General features: G+C 50.0%; 1 protein-coding gene and 1 pseudogene across 4 annotated transcripts in view; one reads left to right on the forward strand and one right to left on the reverse strand.

The window, feature by feature from the left end:
• LOC147706987 (cytochrome P450 2K1-like) overlaps positions 1-22,937 on the reverse strand; it is a 576,312-nt gene that overhangs the window by 63,545 nt on the left and 489,830 nt on the right. For all 4 annotated transcript variants that reach the window (XM_086926213.1, XM_086926215.1, XM_086926214.1 and 1 more), the window contains one exon: positions 1,513-1,697. In XM_086926213.1, the coding sequence (XP_086782339.1) occupies positions 1,513-1,697 (185 nt within the window). The remainder of the gene's footprint in view (positions 1-1,512; positions 1,698-22,937) is intronic.
• On the forward strand, positions 17,701-19,490 carry LOC147706988 (18S ribosomal RNA; annotated as a pseudogene).

Consider the following 22,937-nt stretch of genomic DNA (forward strand, 5'->3'; position numbering starts at 1 on the left):
AAAATCTAAAGTATCTACCAATGCCTCCTTATTGGCCTCGCTTGAAAACTTGATAAAGTCAATAATTGCTCCGTTAATTGACAAAATGACCAGCTTAGGGGATAGAATTTCAGGGGTCGAGGAAGCAATCAAGGCAAATTCTCTACTTTTAAGAACTAAGGCAGGACCCTATCATCCACCGTGTACCTCTCGTCCACCGTATCCAGACCCCACAGAAATACTCAACTTCACCACACAAAGCAAGACCATCCACAAACAACCAGTAACCCCACATAGCAAAAACTCAAACACCTCGAAGGCAGTCACATCTTCACGGAGCTCCCAGCCTAGAAAAGGGCCAAACAAAGAAATGTCACTCCAAAAGGGAATAGAGGTCAATTGCGACAATGCGTCACAAAAAACCAAACACCTACATTTGCCACCTGAGGCCGCTCCTTTCGTGTGCGTCCTCTCAGGTGTACCAGAACTCCCACTGGGGAAATACGAACACAACCAAGAGTTAAGAAACAAGGTAGTATTTTGGCTAACTAAAAATAGATCCCTCTCACCCAACATTGATGGTACCATACTTAGCGTCAGAAGGGTGGGTTGGTTAGGACCTCTCCCGAAACATATTGAGGGTGATCTGGTACTTGTTAAATTTAGGAACAGACATGTCGTCTCATACCTTCAATCTCTACAGCCACAGCTAGGAGATGGGCCTATATCCACTTGGAGTTTAACTGATTTCTACCCCAGAACTTCCTATCCTCTGCCGTATTGCCAAAAAGAACATAACAGCCACTGGATGGCCAGAACTGGACATGTACTGAGTGGCCGATTTATTCCCACGCTTAATTAATTCATCTTACTCCCCTGCTCTTAATGATTAGTTGATTTATTTTATTGATTTAATCCTTGTTCAACACATGTCACTTTCTACAAAATGGAACCTATTGATGTATTTGTTTTTATTTATGTTTTATTTTTTTTGACAACTGTACTGTACAAGCTTTTATGAAATGTTTTTACTTTTCGAATAAAGCTAACTAAACTGAACTGAATTGCTTATCACTGAGGCATTATCTCTGATCTCTGGTACCCCTAGAGATGGGTCGTGATACATGGGTTTGACATCGAATGGGTTGCCTGTACCATTAATAATAATGATAATAGTGATCCACACGAGCATACATAACTAAGGTACTTAAATGACATCATTCTAGGGTAATTACTGCTGGTAGATATTTCTGTTGCCCGATTGGTATATAAGAATGTTTTTAACATCAGAGTGAATTATTCTTTAACATTTTCTTCAGCTGTAAAATCTAAGGAAAATGCTCTGTACCATAGATATCAATGGTTGAGCTTGAGTTTAAATTACTAAATCCTTTACTCAACCTAACAAGACAAGTAACTTTATTACTGATGATGGGCTACCATCCACCCCAACTATGAATCCACTTTCTCACATAAGCCAAAATATACATTGACACATCAATAGAAAGCAATCTTCTGAAATAACACACATACCTTTGGAATAAAGTGTCCTTTAAAGGTGACATCTGTTGCGGTCTCATGAGGCAAGCTCATAGGCAGGATATTGGCAAACCTCTGAATTTCATGGATGACTGCATTGGTGTAAGGCATACTATTTCGGTGCTCATATCTCACCTGGGCAGATCCCAAAACCATTTCAATCTCTTCTTGAACTTTTCCTGAAACCAGAAATAAAGTATATGAAACAGGTCTGACATTCTTTTCAGTTCTGAAGCAAATGTCTGAGATGGGGATTTAAGGGCAAAAAACTGAAACACATAAAACTAGTTATAAAAACAATTGCACTTGTTCAACGTAAGTGATATGGTTTGGAAAGAAAGACCCTCTAAGAAAGTAAATTATCTCCCAATGTTGTCAGAGGACCACACTGCACCATACTGTTCTCTTGTAATAACTAACTGTATGAACTGAAAGTTCATTTGACCACAGTAATGCCATACCGAGTCCTAGACTCGGTAGAGTCCTAGATATGTAACAGCACGCTAATAAATATATAAAGAACCTCCCACTCAACCTACATCTATTCGTCAATGGCTAATGTTAGCTCAAATGGGCCATCCCTTGCTATAAGAATCAATAGATACAACAATGATGCATTTATTTATATCTTTGTTTATTTTCATTTTTTTTCATTTTTAAAGCTTTATTCGACATTTGTCATAAAAGCATTCACCTAGCCCTAATACAATAAATACTACATGTAAAAATACTTCTAAAAATACATATTAAACATGGAGTGTCGAATAAATACATGATTATAAAATACATCGAATTACATCAAATTGTCACAGATCATTAAAAATAGATTTTCTATAGGATAAAATACAATAATCCATATGGCAAAGTGCAAGGTTAAAAATATACATAAATTCATTATGATGCAATTGCCATTAACGATCGGGTACGAATTAACCATGACCAAGTAAGAAATTTTGCTACCCCAACCACAAGCAATGTGGAACAATCTGTCTCAAGTATCCTGAGGGCTTCAGATTGGTTGCGAGTTCCCAAGTTTGAGCACACAGGTTTTAACCATTTACGTCTGGGGGACGAGTACAGTGGACAACAGAACAAAAGATGGGAAATGTGTTCAATTTGTTCGTTACAATGGTGGCAATGTTCATCCCATGCCGGGGACCAATGCTTCTTAAACGCGTTCAGCGGGAGTGTACCTATGCGAAATTGAAAATAAAGTTTTCTATCGTGGGGTTTTTCAATAATATCCCAAAATGGTTCGCAAGAAGGGTACATTTTTATATTTAAGAAGCGAGATGTTAAATTTAAGCTTGTGCTGTCACTAAACATTGTAAGATAAACCATTTCCCAATATAGGTCTTTTAGCTTTGCCTTCGTAGGGAAGCAGGTTACATCTTTGGTGTCCCATAGGTAGTCCAGTTTCAATTTTATAAGGAGTCCCCGAAGCTCCCTTAACCATGGAATACTATGAAATACTATGAAAGCGGTCGAATTTAATGACATCCGTCAATGCCGCTGCATAGTGGCTTAGTTCTGGGGTCACCATAATCCGTCTCCAATATAGAAGAGGGCGTAGCCTTGCTATGTCCTCTATGCATTTTCTTCCCAGATCCAATTTTAGCGGGATTGTCCGTGTGCTTTGTGGGACCATCACAATCCCTCGTAAAAACCTGTTTTCAGCTCGGCCCAGTTCTCTCAAATTTGAAAACCCCCAGAGTTCAGAGCCATATAGACAAGCCCCCAGGACTTTCATAGAATAAATTTCCAACACACAGTTTACTGGCTTTGTCAGCGAGGTGCGATGTTTTAGGGTAATTGCACCTGCTAGCTGCCTGAATTTTAATAAGGTTGTGGTTATATGTTGTTTCCAGCTCATGTTTTCTTGTAGAGTGATGCCTAGGTAAGAGAAGGAGTCCACTCTTTCTAGGGGTATACCTTTGTATTTTATTACTCCTTTGAAGGTGGACTGCTGGTTGAGGCACATGAACTTTGTTTTGGTGGTGTTCAATTCAAGGCCCCTCCCATCACAAAATACACCAAAGGCATCAACCACTTTTTGAAGCCCACTGGGTGTGCGGGAAAGTAGGAGTGTATCGTCCGCAAACATGAGGACTGGTACACGAGAGCCAGCAATTACTGGGGCGTCACTAGCAATCATCTCTAGATGTTCAACAATGCCATTTATATAAATGGAAAAGAGAGTTGGCGCTAGGACACACCCTTGTCTCACCCCACGTTCTACCGGAAAGGGATCAGTTACTTCTCCCTGTTTGCCCCACCTTATCCTTGCAAAATTATTTTCGTGTAGGCGAACAAGGAGTATAAGCAATTCCTGACTTAATCCTACGTCCGCCAAGGTCTGCCAGAGTTTTTCTCTGGGGACCAAGTCGAAAGCGGCTTTTAAGTCCACAAAGACTGCATACAATGTCCCCTTCTTTAGAGTAACGTTTCTCCAATAGATTGTTAGAAAGTGGAGGACTTGGTAAACGCTACTAGTAGAGGGACGAAAGCCAGCTTGATAAGGTGACAAAATATTTTTTTCGTCGATCCATTGCTGCAGTTTGTTTTGGACTAATCGGCCCATTAGTTTTTGTGCTGTATCAATCAAACTAATGGGTCTATAGTTTTTAGCCAGGGATCGATCACCTTTCTTATATATGGGAATGATTTCAGCTCCCTTCCATGAGGCAGGAACTTTCCCTCCCATAGCCACCGCGTTGGCCAGCATTACAAAATAGCTACACCAGGACTTCCGATCCGATAGAAAAATGTCAGCCGGAATTCCATCCATGCCTGGAGCTTTACCCCCTGCTACACAATCCAATACAGTACTCACATCTCTTTCAACAAATATAGGTGATTTTTAGTAGACTTGTGGAGGAGGACAATCATTAATAAGCATGGGATTACGGGCATACTGTGGCTGGAAATATTCTACCCAATTTGATTTCGGGACCTGGTTAGTGGGCTGGAGCGCTATGCCACCCTTTGCAAATTTTACTGTGGCCCAGAAGCGCTTTGAGTCCTTGGAGGCACATGCCTCCTTGAGTTCTCGCCAACAATCCTCATCCCAACGCTTCTTTGCTATTTTTTGCGCCTGTCTATACTGGTTTCTCGCCAGTCTTACTGTATCTGCACTTCCTAATCTTAGTTCCCTGCTAAGATTATCTCGAGCTACCCTGCAGCTCTTATCATACCACCCTCTAATCTCCTGGGCCATTTTCTTTTTATTTGAGGCTACTGTTTTAACAAAAAAACTTTGAACTTTGGAAAACAGTTTCTCATGAGCAGCCATCATGTATTCTATGAAGTCAGTCCTCCCATAATGGGACTTAATCTTAGAGACTTCATCCACCACTATTTCCTTTAAGATCTCTATTTTTGCAGTGTCTTCTATGAGCATACTCCACTTCAAATGGCGAAGGTTATTTGAGCTTACAAGGTCTTGCGTAACCATTTGATCCCCTCTTGGCTGATCGGGTATTTCATGGTAGGGATGGAGTGTCAGGCACAAAGGATTGTGATCACTTTCTATTTGGTCCATCACTTCCATGTCTACCAATTTATCCCAGGCCCTTACATCCAGAAGTATGTAATCTATTCTACTGGCCGATCGGCCATTGTCAAAAGTATTTTTCCCCATTGAATCTGACAGTGCCCGACCATTTACTGCTCTGAGCCCTCTGGAAAGACAAAAACTTTTCAATTGAATAGCTACTGTGCTCCATTTTCTAATTACTGGAATATCTAATTGTGGAATTCTCCACTTAATGTCCTCATCTTCGGCCAGGATCCTATCCTCTTCTCCCAAAGGTTCGAAGGTGGTGTTAAAGTCCCCGCCTATTATTATATGAGGTGGCACTGGTAGCATTTCAATATGACACTCGAGGGTCATTATGGTCTCTGATGGTTTACCCCTAGCAACTCCCCTAGAATAAAGATTAAACAGGGATAGTTGTTGGCCATTTTGCCAACTAATGTTGAGTGCTAAAATATCATTGGAGGGTATAGACCTTTGCTTAACCGAGCAATTCAAAGTTTGACGTACCCAAGTTAACAGGCCCCCCGAGGGACGACCCACTCGATTTCTTGTAGCTGGGACGAAAAAGTTCAAATACCCTTGCCGGAAGATTGGTGTGAGCGACCAAGTTTCTTGGAGCATGATAATATCGTACCAGTCGATAAAGTCGACCCAGTCTGGGATATTTAACTTTTTTGTTATTCCAGCTATATTCCAAGAAATAATAGATAATGGCGGTATAGCCATTTGGTGGGGTGTCTGTTCAATATCGGGGATATTTATTGTTCCTACACGATCTATGTCTCGGGCCAAGGCTCCACTCAATGTTGGTAGCTTCTCAGTTACCTCTAGTGCTATTTTTGGATCCATCGGAACTCTATTTACTTCCTTTGGAGCGGGAGTAAAGGATACATTAGAGGCCAGGGACAATTTATCTAATGGAGGCTCATCTGTAGTGGGAATCTTAACATGTCCTAGGTCCAGGTGGATTTCAGGAGGGGTAGAGGAGGCACATACGAGTCAATCACACTCGTTTAGATCGGACAACGCAGAATAGTGATTATCCAAGTTTAGCCCCCACTCACATACTTGGTTAGTCCTAGTCCTTCTATTTCCCACAACTGTCCACTTTGTTCTTAGTATGCTAGGTTTAGCTACGAGACCTCTTCTACTATAGAAGAAATCCAGTGTCAGTGGTACTATTTCTGCTGTTCTATGTTGTGGAGGGAGGATGTTCCGTAGGACATCAGGCAATACTTCAGGGCCCTTGAAATTCAAAACCACACAATCCCCTTGGAATTTCTTTGCCTTGGTGCCTATCCACTTGACCCTTCTTGCTGTAAGCAGATCATCAGATAGTTTTTCCTTACCCCAGGGAGATATATGCATGTTGTTACTAAGCCACTGGAGAGCCTTATTTCTTAAGGAATCTGAAGACTCGATCTGTCCTGTTTTCAACGGTGGTGTGTTTGCAAGTACTAGAATCAAGGGGGAGGCTTCGACAATCAATTCAACAGGGCCGGTTTCTAGGTTGGGAATCTCAGAGGTAGTGTTGCCTACTGCTTGTGCTGGATCTAAGGATAAAGCCGTATCAGGTGTGTCATCGTGCCTAGAGCTGGCTTGTTGGATTTGCTCAGATGGAACTTGTGGGCCTGCATTCATGTTCCCCCCGATAGTTTTCCCTACAGCCTCTATGTTTTCAAATTTAGTTGTAATTAAATTTGATATTCCCCCCACCCCCTCATTGGTTTTCCTTAGGATGGTCTCTAGCTTATTAACTTTATTAGCTAGTTGGTCTACTTTCGATATGAGGGGTTTCATTAACCCTGATAGTTTGGACTCTAGTATGCCCATGAGCTTATTTAAGAGGGTATCCTCCCCGTCTACACTTTCGTACTCTTCCTCCCTTATCCCTTCTTCCACCCTTTTCTTTGTTCTTCTAGGTGGAGTGACAGGTTTATTCTTGCATGAGCGTAGGCCACCTCTTCTAGGTGGTGGCTTGGTAACCCCTTTTTTAGCTCTTGGTGCAGGGACGGGAGTGGGAGGGATATTGCTCTCTGGGTCTAACTCCACAGTTGCATCAGATTTATTTGGCTCTTCTAAGATAATTAGATCTACAAGAGGATCAGGTTGTTGAACGATGGAAGCCGTGGATACATTTATTGTGGAGTAATCATTAGGGTCCTCAATCGGGTCGGCGGTAATAATTTCATCACTTGCAGACTGGAATACCCCTGATTGATTAATTTGGGCACAAGGTGGCGAATCCATAAGTCCCAGGGAGGACCTCCGATCATTGTTGATTTTTGCCACTACCTGGACCAAATAATTGTCCATTGTGTTTGCCGGGGTGACTGGTGTTTTTTGCCTCGACATGATGATCAGTCAAATGTGAGCGACAGTGCCTTGATGGCGAATATAGCAATAGTAGCCCAGATGCAATATGAATATATTAATAAATCGCCTTACCGCAAGTAGATTTGAAAGATAGGGGAAAGGGGGGTGGCCCAGTCCAGTCTCTCATTGTCTAGAACGGGCTAAAACGGGCCCGCCCTTGGCCCGGGCTTCGCCCGGCGTCCCGCGAGACGGGGGTGACGACAAATTTATGCGCCTCCTGGCGCTCAATGGACGCGTACAGCGTCGCCGGGAATGCTGGAAAGTGTAGTTTTTCCAGTCCCCAACACCGCGCTCCGCTCAGCAGTGGACCCACAGATGGTACAAGGGTCAGGCGGCGGGAGGCGGGTGGGCGAGGGCTCTGCCTCTTCAGGTGCTCGTTCTCTTTGGGTCAGCAAACAGATAGTTTGGCAGCAATTCAGGTTCTCGCAGGTTCCCCACTCGACCGGGGTGACGACAAATTTATGCGCCTCCTGGCGCTCAATGGACGCGTACAGCGTCGCCGGGAATGCTGGAAAGTGTAGTTTTTCCAGTCCCCAACACTGCGCTCCGCTCAGCAGTGGACCCACAGATGGTACAAGGGTCAGGCGGCGGGAGGCGGGTGGGCGAGGGCTCTGCCTCTTCAGGTGCTCGTTCTCTTTGGGTCAGCAAACAGATAGTTTGGCAGCAATTCAGGTTCTCGCAGGTTCCCCACTCGACCGGGGTGACGACAAATTTATGCGCCTCCTGGCGCTCAATGGACGCGTACAGCGTCGCCGGGAATGCTGGGAAGTGTAGTTTTTCCAGTCCCCAACACCGCGCTCCGCTCAGCAGTGGACCCACATATGGTACAAGGGTCAGGCGGCGGGAGGCGGGTGGGCGAGGGCTCTGCCTCTTCAGGTGCTCGTTCTCTTTGGGTCAGCAAACAGATAGTTTGGCAGCAATTCAGGTTCTCGCAGGTTCCCCACTCGACCGGGGTGACGACAAATTTATGCGCCTCCTGGCGCTCAATGGACGCGTACAGCATCGCCGGGAATGCTGGGAAGTGTAGTTTTTCCAGTCCCCAACACCGCGCTCCGCTCAGCAGTGGACCCACAGATGGTACAAGGGTCAGGCGGCGGGAGGCGGGTGGGCGAGGGCTCTGCCTCTTCAGGTGCTCGTTCTCTTTGGGTCAGCAAACAGATAGTTTGGCAGCAATTCAGGTTCTCGCAGGTTCCCCACTCGACCGGGGTGACAACAAATTTATGCGTCTCCTGGCGCTCAATGGACGCGTACAGCGTCGCCGGGAATGCTGGGAAGTGTAGTTTTTCCTGTCCCCAACACCGCGCTCCGCTCAGCAGTGGACCCACAGATGGTACAAGGGTCAGGCGGCGGGAGGCGGGTGGGCGAGGGCTCTGCCTCTTCAGGTGCTCGTTCTCTTTGGGTCAGCAAACAGATAGTTTGGCAGCAATTCAGGTTCTCGCAGGTTGTGTTTATTTTCAATCCTTAATATAAATTGGTCTCAAGGAGAATGAAACCTTTTTTTGACATTTTTTTTATATTAAGAAGGCATAACTTTTGTGTTCATATGTAAAGTGCTATTCATGGATAGTTCAACATTTAAAAATTCTTATATTTGCACAACCGACAAAGCATAATTGCGGTCAATCCTTATGACAGACATATCCTGTTATCTTTGTCCATACCCCTTCTCTTTTTAGGTCGAGCCTTGGCAGGGTGCATGCACTGTCTTGAAGACATGTTGTAATCACTGTATGGGCTAGTATCCTGCCAATTGCTGTTGATTGGTTTGTTTGTTTGTGTGCCGTTTAAAAAAGCTTTCATGTATGTGGCTAATATGAGTTTGTTGGCCCTCCTTTTGTTGTTTCACTTACACCTCCGGAGTAGTGACCTATTATGTGTCTTCTTGGACTTTTGGCTATTTAAGTTGGTGTGCAGACTTTTTTTTAGTTGCTTTCCGATCAGCCTGTGTTTTCAGAATATTTCATTTTGTTCCTTTTTATTTTGTATGTGCGTGTTGTTTTGTTTACAATCTAGGATTGAGTTTGCACCGAAAAACAAACAGTGAACTTTTCACAGTGAATTGTAGATAATGCCTATTTGAAACGAGAGGCATTTTTTGTAGTTAACAATTTAGTTTCAGCACCTATAAAGCAGCCAGGGTATTGAGAAAATCAGGAGGGGAAAAGATTGTCTGGCAGACACAACTAACCAGCCCTCTCTTTCCTGCTTACTTGTGCAAGCAGTCAAATGTGTGGCTGGGTTTGTGGAAATCGCAAATAATTTGCGTTAGCATAAGCTTAAGCTATCTTGTTTGTGGCATCCATTTTGTCAGCTATGTAATTCTCCCATCCTCCGCTGCTCGTCTTTTTCCCTGCCTGTTCTGTCTATTTTAGTTGACTTCCTGACTCCGCTAAAAGCAATATGCATGCTAAAGAGTTTGTAGCTGCCAGAACACCTGGTCTCAGGCTCCACTGTCAATCCCTTTCTGCTGCCATAAGCACTCATGCTCCCCCTCCCACTTTGCTGACTAAGGGATTTCCCACCTGCCCATGTTTGCCGATAACTATTCATGTGTGGGCCTGTACCTCCTTCTATTTGTATCCACATGCTTACCAGTGCAGAAAAAGTTTTATATAAGGGCTGTGTTCTGTGACTTCAATGTACTACCTCAGACAGTACACAAGAGTGCAGTGTGGATGTAGTCCCACTCATGAGTGATTAATAAAGGTGTTCTTTGTATTCCAGCTTCAGTGCCAATCTCTATTTTGTTGGTCTAACGACCAGTGGACAGAGAAGGGTGACTCCCTGCACTGGTGTGCTCACTGAAAAGCACATTTCCACAGGTTTAGCAGAAAGATCTGGGCAAGTACAGGAGCTACAGCACACATACTACCCAGGGCAGAGACTTCGGAAAGGGAACAGAGACTTCGGGTTTGGATCTCCTAACTGCCATTGATACTCAAAGCCAAGAGCACACAATGCCTCTCCGTTCCACAGCTAAGGTAATACATCCCGTAATAACTAGAATTGACTTCATTAATTTTTTGTTTGTTAATCTCACACGCATCTCCTATAACCTTTCTTACCTATGCTGTCGCTTGTTGTATGTTAATCTCACACGTGTTGCACTAGATGCGGGTCTGCCTCTCGCAGTCTCCTTCACGGTCCCCCTCAATCCTTTCTATATGGCACAAGCACTGATTATACACTGGCCGATTATGGCCATGCAAGGGTGCATGGTGGAGGAGGGGCTTCATTGGGTATACAGGAAAAGCATGCTGCAGCACGCTTAATTTTTGTCTCCTACAATCTTTCCTCTCACTTGACATCAGGTAACTCTTGGGCATCAGTGGAGACATGTAGAGTGGTTAAATTCAAAAGGCACTTACAATTGACTTTCTCAGAACGGTTTGGGATTTTATAGGTCAATGTAAACCTCAACATCTCTTGAGGGTGGATCAGATATTTTGGTAATTTAGAAGGTTGCACTCATAACCCCTTTTCACCAAGTGCAAGGGGCGCTCCTCAGTGCTGCAAATCTTGGTGATTTGCAGCACTGAGTGGGCGGGCTTCAAGGATGTGTTTGATGTTCTACAAACCCAAGCCCCTGCTTTCTAGGATATAGTTTTTTGAAGCAATTAGGGAGTTGGTACGCTTAACTCTCAAAGGCTCGATTTGTTGGATATTTAATGCACACCTACTTCGGCTTTGGGTGCTTTGGGTCACATGATCCCACGCTCTCGCAGTACAATAGAGTTGTTAATTTGTTTCTGGCATTTTTCCTTAAAAATAGTAAGTAGTTCTCAAGAAAATATTTATTTTCATTCTGAACTATTTGCTCATGAATCCTTCAGCAGAGTTTCTTAGTCAGCTGATGTCTGCACAGTATAACATAGAAATGCGGTTAGAGACATTTTAAATGCTGCAAGATCCGGTTAACTTTCAGGCATGCACTATTCGTACACATTTTTAGTTGGTAAAGTGGGCTACTGATAACACCAATGGCCTCTCTGAACCTTTCCTGTGTTTCTCCTAATGGCTTTAATCATTGAAACCGTTTTTCTATATTAAATGTCTGCATGCCTGTAAACAGTGGGTGTTTATTTTAATTTTAATGTAATAGCTGGAACTCAAATCTCACCTCTCTAACCTATGTACTGTGGGTTCCAGCTTCAGACCTGTTTACAATTGATCTGCATGTGTTGTTGGGGTGTAGGAAGGATCTCTTTTAGTGATTTGAGTATGCATTAATGTCCGTCTCACTACAGCTGCTCTGTACATTTCAGATATTAATCCAATACTTTTAAGGGCTGATGAATATGCGTTCAGCACCATTTATTTACGGTCAAAAGTGAATGCGGTTTTTATAGGGAGAAGGGTTTGTGGGGGTGGGGGGGCCTAATGGTGAGTCAGGACTTGTATCTTTTCTCTTCTGGAATATGACCACGTTACTCCTCGTACCATTTGCTTTCAGGCTGCACGATGATGGAAAGATTCCTAGAAGTATGACTGTTTTAACTGGATCTGCCAACAACTTGAAGTCATCTATACAGTGCTGCCCCATTTTTAATAAGGTAAATAAAAGCACTAGCACTGAATTTAGTAATACATTTTTTGCCGGTTGGGAGGACTTTTTTCCTTTGGAGCCTTTGTACACTGCGACTTTAAACTTTTAGTTTTCCGCTTTTGCCTTGTTTGCTTCTTGGTATATCATTCTCTTCACTCCCTGTGACTCACTTATCTTTAATCCCCCATCTTTATAGCTATTTCTTTAACCCACCTATTCTTCTTTTCGACTTCTGTCTTCCGCACCCTTTTTAGGTGCAAGCCTGCCAGACAGCACAGCTGTCTGGTTTGATAAAAACCATCTTGGGAGCATTCAGAAAGCTATCCTGGGAATACTTTCCGCCCTTTGCTTACCATTGTCTTTAAGGTTTGTAACTCACATTTGCTTGCTTTAATTTAATTTGTGATTGTTCTATATAAACTGCATACTTTTATGGTAATGCAAATGTACCCTCTCAACGTCAGAGTTTTGATAATCTACATATATGTGCTATAATTTGGCTGTATGCTAAAATCTAACATCGCATATGTGCTGTGCAGTTAACTGCATTTGCGTGTGCATTTAGTAAACAGCATACAGGTGCAGTATTAATGGATTTTTAGAGTGCCAACACATGTGATTCCAAGCACTGTAAATAAATATCAACACTTGTTAGGCGCAGTGTTGTGTGAGGATTTTCATAAGTAGTCCCCACATTTTTTAATTGTATATGTCCCATTACATCCATCTTTGATAATATATACCCGGCACTCATTTCTAACCCACTATCAGCGAATAATGAGATTGCTGTGTTGCACATGTGACCTGCTGCAGGCTGGAAGCCTTAGTTTTGGGAGCAATGTTTTCAAACCTTCCTGTCCTCCTATTGTTGTTTTATAATTCACCCCCGACTTCCCATTGCTGCTTTCAATTCCCCTTATCCTCCCATTGTTGCTTACCGTTCTCTCCCACCCTCCTATAGTTGCTTTCAATTCACCCCCACCCTCCTGTTGCTTTTAATTTCCAAATGCCACCCAGGAAGAAGAAGCGTGTGGCGGAGACAAGCATGTAATCCTCAATCAGACTGTATGAACCAATGTGTAGTAATTGTATAGATATTCAGTCGCTAGTGGCACACCACCCAGGATAATGTGCTGCATGGCTAAACACTTATAAGTATGGCTGGGAGTAGTCTGCGTAGCGCCACTACCCACACTACGCAGAATTTTGGAAAAAATTGGTGGAAAACGAGGGCACGTCCTGAGGGTCTGTGTGCCCGGGACATGGGTCCCTCGTGCCTGGGCAGTCCTACGGCCCGCCAAGAGTCCATCTGCCCGGGACAAGGGTCCCTGATGCAGAGCCCCGGAGACCTGCAAAGCTCCCGGGCAGTCCTGTCGTGGGCGTCTCGGCCCCAGGAGCGCTTGCGGGCCTCCCCATGCCTGAGTCCCAGCCTGGGGTTTTCGAGCTCCCCCTGAGCCCTGCAGTCCCAGAGCCCTCCAGCCCATGAAAGAGGGGTAGCCTTCCTCCATAATACTAGGGGCAGGGTACGCCCAGACACTCCTCCCCGGCTGGTGGTTCTCTGCCGGGGACCGGATGGGATATGCCTGGGCAACACCTCCCTAGGCATCCGGGCCTCCCTCCTCCAGGCCAATGGCATGGCAAAGTGCCCAGTACCGGCTCCATGGGTCCCGGGCAGTCCTCTCCCGGGCGTCTGAGGCTCTCTCCTTCAGGCCAACGGCATGGCTGAGTGCCCGGGATGGGCTCCATGGGTCCCGGGGAGTCCACCCCCGGGTGTCCGGGGCTCCCTCCTCCAGGCTAACGGCATGGCAGAGGGCCTGGGATGGGCTCCATGGGTCCCGTGTAGTCCTCCCCCGAGCGTCCGGGGGTCCCTCCCTCCTGGCCAGCGGCATGGCAGAGTGCCCGGGATGGGCTCCATGGGTCCCGGGCAGTCCTCCCCCGGGCGTGCCGGGGCTCCCTCCTCCGAGCCAACGGCATGGCAAAGTGCCCAGAACAGGCTCCATGGGTCCTGGGCAATCCTCCCCCGGACGTCCAGGCCCGAAAGCTCCGGTGGTCTTTCCCGTGTGTGGGGACCAGCCGGGGTCCCCGAGCCCCGGAGCCTGAGCAGGCAGGAGCCCTACTGCAAAGGCTCGGGGTGGGCATCAGGGAGTCCTTTTGATCCCAGCCATCTGGTCATACCTTTCCCCTCGGCTATCTAGTCACACACAATGGGGCGACGAGATGGCCTGGCTTCCCTGGAAGTCTTGATGAGGTGCAATTCGCCTCCCTGGTCCCAGCTCGGTCTCCAGGAGGTCGGGCGCCTCCACGCCCTGGGTCCCCTCCTTCACTTGGTGCGAGTGGTTTCCAAGAAAGAGGGGTAGCCTCTCTCTGGATTACTAGGGGCAGGGTATGCCCGGACACTCCTCCCTGGCTGGCGGTTCTCTGCCGGGGGCTATGCCTGGACAACACCTCGCTAGGTGTCCAGGGCTCCCTCCTCCAGGCCAACAGCATGGCAGAGTGCCCAGGAAGGGTTCCATGGGTCCCGGGCAGTCCTCCCCCGAGCATCCGGGGTTCTCTACTCAAGGCCAACGGCCTGGTCGAGTGCCCGGGACGGGCTCCATTGGTTCCGGGCAGCCCTCCCCCAGGTGTCTGGGGCTCCCTCCTCCAGGCCAACGGCATGGCCGAGTGCCAGGGACGGGCTCCATGGGTCCCGGGCAGTCCTCCCCCAGGCATGCCGGGGCTCCCTCCTCTGAGCCAAAAGCATGACAAAGTGTCCAGAACAGACTCCATGGGTCCTGGGCAGTCCTCCCACGGGCGTCCAGGCCCAAGAGCTCTGGTGGTCTTCTCCGTGTCTGAGGCCCAGCGGGGAGTCCTTTCCATTCCGGCCATCTGGCCGCACCTTTCCCCTCAGCCATCTGGTCGCACGCAATGCCTTCCAATGGGGCGACTAGATGGCCGGGCTTCCCTGGAAGTCCAGATGAGGTACCATTCGTCTCCCCGACCCCAGCAAGGGCTCCAGGAGGTGGGGCGCCTCCACACCCTGGGTCCCCTCTGTCACTCGGTGCGAGCGGGTTCCAAGAAAGAGGGGTAGCCTTTTCTCAGGATAACTTGGCAGAGTACGCCCGGACACCCCTCCCGGGCTGGCAGTTCTCTGCCGGGGACCAGATGGACTATGCCTGGGCAACACATCCCTAGGCATCCGGGGCTCCCTCCTCCAGACCAACGTCATGGCAGAGTGCCTGGGACGGGTTCCATGGGTCCAGGGCCGTCCTCCCCCAGGTGTCCGGGGCTCCCTCCTCTGAGCCAACGGCATGGCAAAGTACCCGGAATGGGCTCCATGGGTCCCGGGCAGTCCTCCCACAGGCGTCCGGGCCCAAGAGCTCTGGTGGTCTTCTCCGTGTTTGAGGCCCAGCGGGGGTCCCGGAGCCCTGCCCTGCATGGGCAGGCAGGAGCCCTACCGTGAAGGCTTGGGTGGGCAGCGGGTAGTCCTTTCGATCCTGGCCATCTGGCCGCACCTTTCCCCTCAGTTATCTGGTCGCACGCAATGCTTTCCAATGGGGCGACCAGATGGCCGGGCTTCCCTGGAAGTCCAGATAAGGTACCATTCGCCTCCCTGACCCCAGCGAGGGCTCCAGGAGGTCGGGCGCCTCCACGTCCTGGGTCCCCTCCGTCACTTGGTGCGTGCGGGTTCCAAGAAAGAGGGGTAGCCTTCATCAGGATAACTAGGGGCAGAGTATGCCCGGACACCCCTCCCGGGCTGGCGGTTCTCTGCCGGGGACCAGATGGGCTATTCCTGGGCAACACATCCCTAGGCATCCAGGGCTCCCTCCTCAAGGCCAACGGCATGGCAGAGTGCTCGGGATGGGCTCCATGGTTCCCGGGCAGTCCTCCCATGGGCATTCGGGGCTCTCTCCTCCAGACCAACGGCATGGCCGAATGCCCGGGACAGGCTCCATGGGTCCCGGGCAGTCCACCCATTTCTCCAGGCCAACAGCATGGGCGAGTGCCCCGGCTGGGTCCATGGGCCTGGCCGGGCCCTGGGTCAGATGCTCCAGCCCTGGGCCCTGTTCCCCAGCCTGCCGCACTGCCAAGGGCCCAGGACGGGTTCCGTTGTGTCTGGGGAGCCTCCCCTTGTTTGGCTGGGTTCAGGAGCTCCGACCGTGGCCCCTGAGGGCCCTCGGGAGGGCGGCCTCCCTACCCCAGGCTCTGTCCTTGGTCCTGCTGCCTGGCTGTGTACCTGGGACAGGGTCCAGAGGGCCCAGGAAGGCTTCCCATGCACCTCCGGGCTTGGAAGCACCGGCTGGGTCCAGGAGTCCGGCCGGGTCCCGGCTTGGGTTCTCCAGCCCGGGGCCCTGTCCCCCAGCCTGCCACACTGCCAAAGGCCCAGGACAGAGTTCTGTTGTGCCCTGGGAGCCTCCCCTTGCTTGGCCGGGTTCAGGAGCTCCATCCGGGGTCCCTGAGGGCCCCAGGGAAGGTGGCCTTCCCACCTCGGGCTCCATCTTTGGTCCTGCCACGTGGCAGGGTGCCCGGGATGGTGTCAGGCAGGCCCGGGAAGGCTTCCCCTGCGCCTCTGGGCCTGGAAGCTCTGGCTGGGTCCAGGGGCAAGGCCGGGCCCCGGGTTGGGTGCTGCGGCCCTGGGCCCTGGGCCCTGTCCCCGGGCAGCTGCTCCACCAAGGGCCCAGGACAGGGGTCCATTGGTCCAGTGCAGGCCTCCCCTGCTTGTGAAGGTGTCTGCGGGCCCTGGGTCGAAGGGCCTGTCGGGTCCCCCTTTTAACCTCCATGGCTGGGGCCCTAGGCCTCCTGTCCTCCATGCCCTGGGGCCCGCTCCCTCTTTCATTGGGGCACAGGGTGACCAGATGGCTTCCCTTTCATGCCCGGCCTTCTGGTCGCCCAGATCCGCTCGGCCATCTGGTCGCACCTATCCCCTCGGCCATCTATTCGCACCTATCCCCTCGGCCATCTGGTCGCACCCAATGCTATCCTATGGGGCGACCTGATGGCCGAACTTCCCTGGAAGTCCCGATGAGGTTCCATTTGCCTCTCCGATCCCAGCGAGGGCTCCAGGAGGTCGGATAATTTCGCGCTTTGGGTCCCCTTTGTAACCTCGAGTGCAGAGATTACAAGAAAGGGTGTAATTTTTCTCTGTATTACTAGGGAGAGGGACAGTCAGACCTCCGTTAGGTCTGGTGATTCAGAATCAGGAGAAGGCAGAACCCGTGCCCGCCCTCCCGGGCCCCCATGGGCCTCGGTACGCTTCTGCCTCTCAGACCCTTGCCGATGGTCCTTTTGATCCGAGTTTGCTCAGGCATACCTCCCTGAGGTCCGGAGATGCTGAAGCGGGGGAAGGCAGCACCCGGGCCTGCCTGCCGGGGCCCCCACGGGCCCGGGTACGCTCCTGCCTTTCAACCCCTTGCCGATGGTCCTTTTACTCTGAGTTTTTTCCTCAGTCATACCTTCGTGAGGTCCAGTGATGCTGAGATGGGGGAAGGTGGAACCCAGGCCCGCCCGCCAGGGCCCCCAGGGGCCCGGGTACAAATCTGCCTCTCAGCCCCTTCCCGATGGTCTTTTTTCTCCGAGTTTGCTCAGGCAGACTTCAGTGAGCACCACTCCACACTCCTCCAGCGAGCCCTCCCGCCCAGGCGGGTGGGCTCCTTTCCCTGACAGGCTCCCGAGAGATGGAGGGGCGCTCGAAGGTGGCCGGTCGGGGGGATGGGCACGCTGCTCCCACCCCATCACCAGGTGTGGCTACCTGGTTCATCCTGCCAGTAGCATATGCTTGTCTCAAACATTAAGCCATGCACGTGTAAGTACAAATGGCCGGTACAGTGAAACTGCGAATGACTCATTAAATCAGTTATGGTTCCTTTGATCGCTCCATCTGTTACTTGGATAACTGTGGTAATTCTAGTGCTAATACATGCCGACGAGCGCTGACCTCCCGGGATGCATGCATTTATAAGACAAAGACCAATCCGGGCTCGCCGGACTGCTTTGGTGACGCTAGATAACCTCGGGCCGATCGCACGTCCTCTTGACGTCGACAATACATTCAGATATCTGCCCTATCAACTTTCGATGGTACTTTCTGTGCCCACCATGGTGACCACGGGTAACGAGGAATCAGGGTTTGATTCCAGAGAGGGAGCCTAAGAAACGGCTACCACATCCAAGGAAGGCAGCAGGCGCGCAAATTACCCTCTCCAGACTTGGGGTGGTAGTGACGAAAAATAACAATGCAGGACTCTTTCGAGGCCCTGTAATTGGAATGAGTGCACTTTAAATCCTTTAACGAGGATCCATTGGAGGGCAAGTCTGGTACCAGCAGCCGTGGTAATTCCAGCTCCAATAGCGTATATTAAAGTTGCTGCAGTTAAAAAGCTCGTAGTTGGATCTTGGGATCAAGCTGGCGGTCAGCCGCGAGGCGAGCTACCGCCTGTTACAGCCCCTGCCTCTCGGCGCCCCCTTGATGCTCTTGACTGTGTCCTGGGGGTCTGAAGCGTTTACTTTTAAAGCAGGCCGGTCGAATACTTCAGCTAGGAATAATGGAATAGGACTCTATTTTTTTGGTTTTCGGAACTGGGGTCATGATTAAGAGGGACGGCCAGGGGTATTCGTATTGTGCCGCTAGAGGTGAAATTCTGGGACTGGCACAAGTTGAACCAAAGCAAAAGCATTTGCCAAGAATGTTTTCATTAATCAAGAACGAAAGTCGGAGGTGCGAAGACAATCAGATACCGTCGTAGTTCCAACCATAAATGATGCCAAATAGCGATCTGGTGGCGTTATTCCCATGACCCGCCGGCCAGCTTCTGGGAAACCAAAGTCTTTGGGTTCCGGGGGGAGTATGGTTGCAAAGCTGAAACTTAAAGGAATTGATAAAAGGGCACCACCAGGAGTGGAGCCTGCGGCTTAATTTGACTCAACACGGGAAACCTCACCCAGACCGGACACAGAAAGGATTTGCAGATTGATAGCTCTTTCACGATTCTGTGGGTAGTGGTACATGGCTGTTCTTAGTTGGTGGAGCGATTTGTCTGGTTAATTCCGATAACGAACGAGACTCCTCCATGCTAACTAGTTACGCGACCCCCAGCGGTCGGCGTCCAACTTCTTAGAGGGACAAGTGGCGTTCGGCCACACGAGATCGAACAATAACAGGTCCGTGACGCCCTTAGATGTCCGGGGCTGCACGTGTGCTACACTGAATGGGTCAGCGTGTGTCTACCCTTCGCCGACAGGTGCGGGTAACCCGCTGAACCCCATTTGTGATAGGTATTGGGGATTGCAATTATTTCCCATGAACGAGGAATTCCCAGTAAGTGCGGGTCATGAGCGCGCGTTGATTAAGTGCCTGCCATTTGTACACACCGCCCGTTGCTACTACCGATTGGATGTAGTAGTGAGGTACTCGGATCAGCCCTGCTGGGGTTAGCAATGGCCCTGGCGGACTGCCTAGAAGATGATCAAACTTGACTATCTAGAGGAAGTAAAAGTCGTAACAAGGTTTCCATAGGTGAACCTGTGGAAGGATCATTAATGGCGGAGCGGCCCAAGCGACCGACGGTGCCAGCCTGAAGTCCTCGGCTGCCTCCTGCAAGCATGTACCGTAGGCACAGGGCCCAGCCCTGCCCTTGCGTGCCCCGGGCAGTGGAGCGGTCCGTGGCTGCATGGGGCGATCGGGTGAGGACTGAGCCTTTGGCGGGCTTCTTCCTCCGGGGAGGATCCGACTGATGTGTGAGGGACTGGGGATGGGGGGGCGGCCACTGTCTCCTGTCCCTCTCTGGGAGGGGCAGAGCGGTAGACCCTCCATAGATGGAACCCAAGCTCACCCGGCACCACCCCCGCGGGGGGGGGAAACTGAATTGCAGTGGGCTGGTACCACCACCCCTATAGGGACTTGCTGCTGGCTGGTTGGGCCCTCCTGCGTCCATTTGTACCAGTCTGACCGAGATGCCAGGCGACTGAGGCGGGGCCCTTCTCGTGTAGCAGGGCAGCCTGGAAGAGAAGGGGCTGAGGGCCTGCGAGGGGACCCTGGCTCCTCTCGGTGGGAGGCGTGCGGGATGGGGAGCTGCCTGGCTCTTCCCTTCCAGCACCTCTGGCACAGGCTGGGGTAGGGTGGGCTGTACAAGCCAGAGTGGTGCACAGCTCGGGGCAGCCCGGCAACGAATGGCTGAGGTGCAGGTGGAGCCAATGGAAACTCTGGTGGAGGTCCGTAGCGGTCCTGATGTGCAAATCGGTTATCCGACCTGGGTATAGGGGCGAAACACTAATCGAACCATCTAGTAGCTGGTACCCTCAGAATTTTCCCTTAGGATAGCTGGCGCTCGGAGCCCCCAGTTTTATCTGGTAAAGCGAATGATTAGAGGTCTTGGGGCCGAAATTGATCTCAACCTATTCTCAAACTTTAAGTGGTTAAGAAGCCCGGTTCGCAGGCATGGAGCCGGGCATGGAATGCGAGTTCCGTGTAGGCCACTTTTGATGAACAGAACTGGCGTTGCGGAATGAACCGAACGCCGGGTTAAGGGCACCCGATGCCTACGCTCATCAGACCTCAGAAAAGGTGTTGGTTTATATAGATAGCAGGACGGTGGCCATGGAAGTCGGAATCACCTAAGGAGTGTGTAACAACTCACCTGCCGAATCAACCAGCCCTGATAATGGATGGTGCTGGAGCGTCGGGCCCATACCCGGCCGTGGCCAGCGCAGAGAGGCGCGAGGGCTAAGCCACAACAAGTAGGAGGGCCACTTTGGTGAGATCGGAAGCCCGGGGCGAGGGCCCGGGTGGAGCCGCCGCAGGTGCAGGTCTTGGTGGTAGTAGCGAATATTCAAACGAGAACTTTGAAGGCCAAAGTGGAGAAGGGTTTGATGTGAACAGCTGTTGAACATGGGTCAGTCGGTCCTAGGAGCTGGGCAAGCGCCGTTTGGAAGGGATGGACAATGGCCTCCGTTGCCCTCGGCCGATTGAAAGGGAGTCGGGTTCAGATCCCCGAACCCGGGGTGGCGTAGATGGGCGCCCTCGCAGCGTCCAGTGCAGTAACACAGACGATCCTGGAGAAGCCGGCAGGAGCCCCGAGGAGAGTTCTCTTTTCCTTGTGAAGGGCAGGGTGACCTGGAATGGGTTCGCCCCAAGAGTGGGGCCCGAGCCTTGGAAAGCGTCGCGCTTTCGGCAGCGTCCGGTGAGTTCTTGCTGGTCCTTGAAATTCCGGGGGAGATGGTGTAAATCTTGCACCGGGCCGTACCCATATCCGCAGCGGGTCTCCAAGGTGAACAGCCTCTGGCATGTAGGAACAACGTAGGTAAGGGAAGTTGGCAAGTCAGATCCGTAACTTCGGGATAAGGATTGACTCTAAGGGCTGGGTCTGTTGGGCTGGGGCGCAAAGCGGTGAAGGACTGGGTTCTTTTGGACCCAGCGGTGCCAGGGCACAACACCTGAAACCTTCGTGGGTAACCTGCTCCGGCGTACAAGTCACAGAGACACGGGACAATTCCTTCGGCGTCAAAGAGTCAAGGTTTATTTACTGCAGGGAACACAGAAGTCACGACAAGTGCAACACGTGCAACTTGGGGAGACTGCTTCAAATTGGTTTTGTGGATCGCTCCTTTTATACAGTTTTTACCCATAGGCTAACATTGAACACAGAGGTTTACAACTCAGTTCCCACATCTAGCTCCCAGAGGGGTCGCTTTGGTCGCTTTGAAACATACAAGGTCCGGAACATAAGTGCGGAAACATTTGGCGGTTCCCAACTGTAAAAACCCATCTTCCCACCATTAGCAAATTCCAATCAGCAGTAAAGTAGATCGAAACAGGAACAAAGACAGGTGCAGAGGAAGACGGAGACAGTGGGGAGATCGGAAAGGGTGTAAAAGGGGAGGTGTCGGGAAGCACGAGATACAAGCATCAAAGGGACGTGCCTAATGAGATGCACGGCTGAGACAATAAGTCCGTGCGGCAAGATGAGCCTCGAGCGGCGCCATCTGCCTTACAGCAGCAACCCCCTCGTCATAAAGACACTTTCAAAGGACATGTGTCTTCCGCAAATATCTTGGGAGTCCCAGGGTCGCGAAGCGGACAGCGTCCGTTCGCTGACTACTTGAGGGCAAGAGACAAAATGGATGCCATATCTAAGATGGAACCCGTGGGTACAGATGAGAAGCCCACGTAACAAACGAACGGTTTAAGTTAGCACAGCGAAACTGCGCACACTTACTAAACTCGTCATTTGCGGTTCATAGATACTAGACTCGACCATATTCGTGCGAGTCAAAAAAACACCACTTACAATGGTCACGGAACCTCAGACGCTCCTTTTGCCCTCATGTAGGCAAGCACTAGTCGGAATCATATTCGATATTCATCAGACCATCAAGATGTCGTTGTAGCATAGCTCTGTCCGACCGAGTCCCCTTGGTAACAGGTGGTTGTCTCATACACGTTGTAGCACAGAGGCCACATAAGGCAGGACCACACTGCACACAAAGGCAACACGTGAACAGGAACACTACCACAACCCCGATGATCATCAGAATCTTCCAACCCCAAGTCGACATCAGGCCCCAAAACCAACCGAGTAACGTCCAATCCCCTACATCCACGTGTATGGATTCGGAGATCTTATGCAACTTCGAGATGGCTTGATAGACAGTAGGAGCATTATCAGGTATGAAAATGCAACAGCTCGAATGGATCACTTTACATACCCCACCGCGATCTGCCAAGACGACATCTAAAACCATACGGTTTTGCAACGTCATAAGTCTCTCCGCCTGAAGTTCTGTGGTGATATTACCAAGGGCACTGGCAGTAATGTTAGCTGTCGATTCTACCACTCGAGTCAAATGTCTCAGGTTCCTACTATTGACCATAGGTCCCCAAAACGGGAGGAAACCCTTGAAAAAGTCTCCCGCCTCTTGACCGGCAGTATCCTCTTCGCTAATTACGCCTCGTACAACTCTAGTCTTGTGGTAATCGGCATCTACAGT

The sequence above is a fragment of the Lissotriton vulgaris genome, chromosome 6, assembly GCF_964263255.1.
Source record: "Lissotriton vulgaris chromosome 6, aLisVul1.2, whole genome shotgun sequence".
In the NCBI taxonomy this organism is placed as follows: Eukaryota; Metazoa; Chordata; class Amphibia; order Caudata; family Salamandridae; genus Lissotriton; species Lissotriton vulgaris.